The sequence below is a fragment of the Impatiens glandulifera genome, chromosome 6 (genome assembly GCF_907164915.1).
Source record: "Impatiens glandulifera chromosome 6, dImpGla2.1, whole genome shotgun sequence".
In the NCBI taxonomy this organism is placed as follows: Eukaryota; Viridiplantae; Streptophyta; class Magnoliopsida; order Ericales; family Balsaminaceae; genus Impatiens; species Impatiens glandulifera.
Genome location: NC_061867.1, coordinates 31502892 through 31510287, shown reverse-complemented (window position 1 = coordinate 31510287; position 7396 = coordinate 31502892). Strand labels below are relative to the sequence as shown.

Genomic DNA, 7396 nt, shown 5'->3' with positions numbered 1-7396 from the left:
GTATGGTTTAAAACAAGCTCCTAGAGCTTGGTATGATACACTAACCGCATTTCTGTTAAAACATGATTTCACTATCGGTTCGGTGGACAAAACACTATTTAAATTTGAGAAAAAGTAACACATCCTACTTGTTCAAATATATGTGGATGATATCATCTTCGGCTCAACCGATCCTAAGCTATGTGATAAATTCTCAACCTTGACTAACAAATTTGAAATGAGTATGATGGAGGAGTTAAGCGTCTTCCTAGGCCTTCAGGTTAAGCAACTCGAAGGAGAAACTTTCATAAGTCAACCCAAATACACAAAGGAACTTCTAAAGAAATTTGGGATGGATACATGCTCCTCAGTCGCTACCCCAATGAGCTCATCAGTCAAATTGGACAAGAATGATGACGGTCAGGCAGTAGACCTGACAGCTTACCGAGGAATCATCGGTTCTCTTCTATATACCTGACAACAAGTAGACCGGATATACTATTTGCGGTCGGTGTGTGTGGAAGATTCCAGGCTAATCCAAAACAGTCTCACTACATAGCCGCAAAGCGAATCTTGAAATACCTAAAGGGAACCCCTGAAGTCGGTCTGTGGTATCCAAATGACTCATCTTTTAACCTCACAAGTTACTCAGATGCAGACTATGCAGGTTGCAAAGTTGACATAAAAAGTACCAGTGGAACATGCCAATTCCTAGGTGATCGGCTTGTTTTATGGCACAACAAGAAATAGACATCGGTTGCCACATCAACCGCAGAAGCTGAATATCTGGCAGCCGGAAGTTGTTGTTCACAACTTCTATGGATCCAACAACAACTGAAGGATTTCGGTATCACCGCCGAAGAGTCCCCAATATTCTGTGATAACACAAGTGCCATAGCAATCACATATAATCCGGTCTTACACTCTAGAACCAAGCACATCGACATAAGGCATCACTTCATCCGGGAACATGTCATGTTGAAGCACATCCGGCTGGAATACGTATCAAAAGAACAACAAGTAGCCGATATCTTCACAAATCCACTACAGGAAGCTAAGTTTTCTTACTTCAGAAACATACTCGGTTTAACCGATATTAATCAGCTCATCTCTTAGAAATGTCTAAAGGGAAAATCGGTTCGGACAGACAAAACCAGTAGTTCTTCATAAATTATCGGAATCCGAATTCACCAAGGTACCTATTGAAGAACCGCTTTGTCTATCAGTTACAGTAAACCAACCGGTTACTTAGTGCATGCACCAATTAACCGCATCGGAACAAATAACTAAAAACCGACCGGTTTGGAAATAATGTACTCCGGATTATTTGGTCTCCGAACAAAAGTGGAATAATTATCTGTGTTTAGAGTTATCTGTTCTGAAAAGATACCTTTTCAAAGCAAAATGGTCATACCTCAAAAGACGTGAAGATATGATATCTTTCACCGTCCAGGCCTATGACTCACATCCTAGGTTGTAGACATGCTTATTTCATGCAATATGTCTTATCCTATGGTTAATAGAATACATTAACTGGTACCTACTGGATAATACTATCATCCCTCTACTAATATATAACTTAAACAAACATCAGACAAAATATTCACAAGTATCAACTTATCCTCTCACTAAGACAAAAAATGTCTCAGTTTCCAAACATTCTTCAAGTTGATTTCGACTCAGCTCAAAGTACAAAGCATTATGAAATCTTCAAAATGATCAAGTCACTTGAAGATACCGGTCTAAAATCCTTTCTAGATGACAAACATGTCATCTTCCCTGAAACCGTCCTGGAGTTCTTCTATAACGCCAGGGTTTTCAGGGGTACCCTTCATTTCGACACCCTCATTCAATCTAGGGTCGGAGGGACTGTGTTTGATTTCTCGGAAAGTGACTTCGCCAGATGCTTCAATTTTCCGAAGCAAGGGATCACTGATCTGAACGTCCCGGCCGGACTAAAAGCCGAAATTTCCTTGAGCTTCTCTCGGTCTAATCATCCAGTTAGTGACAACGGTGCTAGGTCATCATTGAGGGCTGAATATCAGCTTCTCAATGATATCATTGGTAGGGGCATTCTAGGTAAGGATGTGACCAACACCTACTGTGCTACAGCTTTCAATATGATGACCGCTATCACAATAGATACGCCGGTCAACTGGTCCAGGGTGTTATTCGATGTCCTGATCTGGATGATCAACATTCGCCAAACCGGACTCATCCCCCAGATCAGCTGCCTACTCATGGAACTCGGGGTTCCACTATGTCCGGGTGAAGGACCGAATCAGGCCCAGGTCATAACCAAGGAAGTTGTCGACTCATTCTATGAGCGGTTCGAGAAGGCCTGGAAAAGGAAGAACCGACACCTCAACTCCTCCGGCAATTAAGTCACTCCTTCTTACAACCGGTCATTCTGCTGTACGCACCGATTGTATCATTATCCTACTCCATTATGATTTTCGGTTTAGATTATGTTTCTTTCGGCTTCAACTATGTCTCTTTCGGTTTCTTGTATTTCCCTTTCATTAATGAAAAGTAACTTTCAATTTCCAACTACATGGGAAATTACACAAACTTAGTTACTTTCTAACTAGATTCTCCACCTCGAGTTCCGCAACCGGTCAAAAGTAACTCCTTCCCAAGGAGTTTTGGAAACACAAATATTCCCATCATAAATAAGACAAAACTGAACTTCAGCATTAAATGCCCCTATTTTCCCTCAAATCTCAAATCTATACAAGGAACCCCATCTTATCAATTCAACATACCTCCAAACAAATCGGAATTTCTTAAACTCTCTCTCTCTTGACAAAATTTGAAAGAATGTCGAACCGCACACTAAGAAATTATCTATGCATCGATTTCAACTCCGTCCTCACGACTGAGGATATTGAAGTAAAGGAAGTCCTCTTTGAGTCCCTAATCGATACCGGCCTTCATGATTTTCTCGAAGAAGCCGGACCCGTCTTCATTCCAGAAGTAATGGAATTCTTCAATAATGCAATCATATCCGGTGATGCCATTATTTCCATGGTGAAAAATCACCATTATGTTCTTCGCGAAAGCGAATTCTCCCGGATGTTCAGACTGCCCACTGAAGGGTTCTCTGATTTCCCATCCCGGGTGGGGAGTGCAGCAGTTGATTATTCGGAAATGTTCTTCGGAACCGAAGTGCCGGTGGAGAACCACAGTCTGAAAACCCGCCTCGCCCATCACATCCAACTCCTTCACGAGATCGTCAACCGATCTATTATCTGTCAATCTCCGAATCAACACTACTCAAAGAAACTCTTCGACATGATGACCTACATCATCAGCAACACCCCCATCAACTGGTCATCGGTCATCTTCAATAACCTGAAGACAATGGTCAAGACATAGAAAGGTTTCGGGTATGCTCCCCACATTAGCAGGTTCCTTCGTACACACAATCAACATCTTGGACCGGGTACCCCGATGTGCTTCTCAAGTGTTCTCCACAAAGAAACGGTGGAGGACAGACTCTCTAGAATGGTCGTTACATAAGTCTGTTTCTTTATGTACTATAAACCGATGCTGTATCGGTATCTGCTATGTAATTCCTTTTTAATGAAATGATCACTTAAATCAAAATTTGGTAAAGTCAAAAAAAAAAAAATCGGTTCGGAATTGCGAAATTAAAAATCGGTCTAAAAGTTCAACCGATTAAACATAATCCGAGTCATCTCCGGTAAATCACCGTCTCATAAATAGAACGGTCACATTAAATAACCGCCTCTTCACCGATTAAATAACCGCTTCACTTAATAATCGGCTACAAGAACAAACCGCTCATTCATGGGTTAAATAACCGCTTCAAAAGCCCTCTCAAACTTCTCGCCTATCGTTTGCCGCCCAACACCTTTTGGAGGGAAAATTCCCGCCTAAACTTGACGTGATAGTTCGCGGCGGTTGATATTCCAACCCGCGACTATAAATAGGGTCCTTAACCATTTTACTTCATTCTCACGCGAAACGACTTTCTCTCTCTCGCTTTCGAATCTCTCAAACCTCTCAATCTCTTGATCTCTCGGTTTTATCATCCCACAATGGGTCGCGAATCTGTGCTTTTCAACCACATCGTCCAGGTCAACTTCGATGAAATTCGGGCAAATGGATCGGCAGAAGCAAAACGGGTGTTAACCCAGATCTCTGAGTCCGGTCTGGAACATTTCTTGAACGGACCGTTCGTCTTGTATCAAGAGGCGGTTACCGAGTTCTTTCAAACCGCCGTTCTCACCGAAGGGACGATAACCGCAACTATAGGCGAAAAATCATTCAAACTGACCAAGGAGTCGGTTGCTGAAGTACTACATCTACCAACCGAGGGAAGCGACTTCTCGGTGGTCACAGACGAGGTGACATTCCAGGCGGTTTGCCGGGATATTTCGGATACGGAGGTCCCAATAGCGGTATCCGGTAAGAAAACCTCACTTAAACCGGAATTCAGACCACTATGCGAGATTCTCATCAAATTGGTTCAAGCGCGAGGAGGCAACTATGATAGCCTCACCTGAATAAAGATTGACATGATTGCCGGTTTAGTCAACGGCACCAAAATCAACTGGGCAAAGGTAATCTTCACAAACTTATGTGAGATGGTGGATCCGACATCCAAACGGTCATGGGGATACGCCGTCCCACTCGGTAAACTGATGCGTCATTTCAACGCTGACACCGGCCCTAGTGTTTTCCTCGTCCCCAGCAAAATCGTAAAATCGCATCAATTTCTCAAACCGGAGGAGAAGCAAAGCAAAAAGAAGGCATCCGGTTCTACAAGCGGCCGAAAGAAGAGACAAGCTAGAAAGAAAACAGCTCCGGTCAAAGAAAAATCCGGAAGCAAGGCAGATAAGCAACCGACCGGATCGGCTAATCCGCTGTCCGACACTCTTAACACAGAAAATTCGGCATCTAGCTCTAGCCGAACCGCCTCACACCACACCGGGGAGGATCGGACTGGCAAAGGGAAAGAGCCGGTGGTCGAGGAACAATCGGCAAGAACTGATAATGTCGAAACCGGTCTGACTGAGCAAACGGAAACCGGGGATGAACACATCCGGCAAACGGGCGAGGACCTCGTCAACCAAATCATGAAAGAAATTCACAAGCAGGCTCCCGCGACAAGCGACGTCTACTTTCAATGGGCCCTGAACCGGCAGGAAATTTTCTACACTAACATGCTACCGGAACATCCTGCTGACCGGAAATTTGAAAAGCTGGTTGAGATGGAAGCGGAAGTCATCAACCTCACAAAGGCCCAGAGCGTCTTGACCGCTCTTCAACGAAGTTGGATAGTCGAACCGCATGCCCGGTTACTGGGGCTCACCGAACACATCAAACGTCTTCAAGGAAAGCATATCCCAGGGATAGAGGACTCTCAATTTGAGCTCTTGGTGTTGGACATGCTAGTGGTCAAATAACAGGAACTGACCGAGGAGTTGGGACGGTTGGAAGCGGAACCCGAGCACCAAGAGGCGTCACACTTCTCCAGATCGCCACCTGAGGATGATGGCGGTCCGAATCCAGGTGAAACCGAGCATGTCTTCCCTGAACAAGAACACACAATCAACAACACCGATCTCAGGACGGGTACACCGCCCACCGATCAGCGTGTCTCTCTTCAAACCGAGGATTCAGTACAAGTGGTAACAGAAGATAGAGTAAAGGATCTCATCGAGGAATTTGTCAATGCCGCCATTCGCCCGTGGCAAAAGAAGATCAAAGAAACCGCGACTAAATCCATCGAGATGATCGAGTCTACAAATAAAGAGCTACAAACCGCGGTCGAACGGATCACGTCCGTTGAGGACAAATACGGCATGACCGACCTTCTGTACAGTGACAATACTAACAGAACTAAGGCATTGGAGGCAGTAACTAAGAAGTTGGAAGCCAACCTCGCTCTTACCAGCCAAAAGGTCGGTATGATAGAACTTAACCAATTAACAACCGATCAAAGGCTGAAAAAGATTGATGGGGATCTGGCTCAATCCGGTGTCCAGGCCGGTTCTACACTTGAGAGAGTGGCAATGCTTGAGGAAAAGCATGCCAAGACCGAGGCCGATCTAAAAGCTGTCACCGAACAGCTAGCGGAGATGATAGCGGTAAAGCTGGAAGCCGATAAGGCACTTGAGGAAGCAAATGAGCTCGCGGCTCAACAGATTCAGGATGACCTAGAAGAGCAGGTCCGGCTTCAAAAGGAAACGGCACTGGCAAATGCGAACCTGGCCGGACACTTTCAAACATTAGAAAACATCGCACCGACCGTGGAGATCCAACAAAATGAAGATGCGGCTCGACTAATCGGCCAACAGTCAGCATACAATGAGTTCGCCGAGGCTCATAAGAGGTCCAAAGCGGTTGCTTCCCCATCCGGTCCGGTTACAAGAAAAAAAAGAATTCTTCCAAGAGGGCGGCAATCTCAACGTTATTAGACAGAGTTACTGAAACGACTTTCGATCCTCCACGTAACCCGGTTTCGCAAGAAGATGAAGATCTTGAGGAAGAATCCATACCGCTGAACAAAAGACCGCGAGGTCTTGGCGCGATTCCAATCAGATCATTCGTTCCACCGTCTTTCCCTTTCACCAGTACTTCATGCGGTCAAGGATCCTTCTCTAGGCCTGTTCCAGCGGTCAAGGGAAAGTCAACTAATGAAATGCTGGAAAAATACCTGCCGCACAAGAAGAAGAAATATAGGCTTTCTTTACTTATATTTCCTATGTTTACCTTAGTATAATTATATATATATATATATCAAGTATTTTTACCTTAGTATATTTTTATATATATATCAAGTATTTTTGGAAACCGGCCTACATTTGCATTTTTTTCATGGTTTTGAATATTTTAAATAAAATAATCAGAAAGGGAGAAATTGATAAGATAAAAATATAAAATTATAAAATTTTTCCAAAATTTTTCTCAAAATTTTTCCAAAATTTTTCCAAAATTTTTCGAAAAATTCTTCTATGTCAGTTTTCAAAAATCTGGCCAAATAAACTTTTAAAAACAACCGGCCTACATTTGCATTCTTACATAGTTTTGAATATTTTAAATAAAATAATCAAAAAGGGAGAAATTGTTAGATAAAATTTGATCGGTTAAATAGAACTTAACAAAAACAAACTTCTTGTGCAGGAACTGTTAAAGAATTCAACCGGTCAAGTTACTCAACCGGTCAAGCAACCCAACCGACCAAAAACCTGACCGAACAAGAAGATAAGACCTAACCTCCCAGATTGGGTTTAGGTTAACCGGATGACTAAATCCCAAACCGACCCACTATATTCCAAACCGACCTTATCTAAATCCGGTTTTGTCCATCCAGTGTGTGTGCTGCTTCAACCTAAAACAAACCACTTCCGCGCTTGAACTCGGTTCAAGGGTTTGTGACAGTTTG

General features: G+C 43.4%; 1 protein-coding gene across 1 annotated transcript; it reads left to right on the top strand.

The window, feature by feature from the left end:
* Positions 1-4649: 4649 nt before the first annotated feature.
* LOC124943498 lies at positions 4650-6428 on the top strand. The gene is made up of 2 exons (XM_047483995.1): positions 4650-5258; positions 5418-6428. The coding sequence occupies exons 1-2, from the start codon at positions 4650-4652 to the stop codon at positions 6426-6428; spliced, it is 1620 nt and encodes a 539-aa protein (XP_047339951.1).
* Positions 6429-7396: the final 968 nt, after the last annotated feature.

Excerpts from the sequence above, each read along its gene's own strand:
- LOC124943498 (XM_047483995.1), top strand. The coding sequence starts at position 4,650 with ATGCGTCATTTCAACGCTGACACCGGCCCTAGTGTTTTCCTCGTCCCC. Across the intron at positions 5,259-5,417 it reads ACCTCACAAAGGCCCAGAGC|GAACTGACCGAGGAGTTGGG; the intron begins GTCTTGACCGCT and ends GTCAAATAACAG.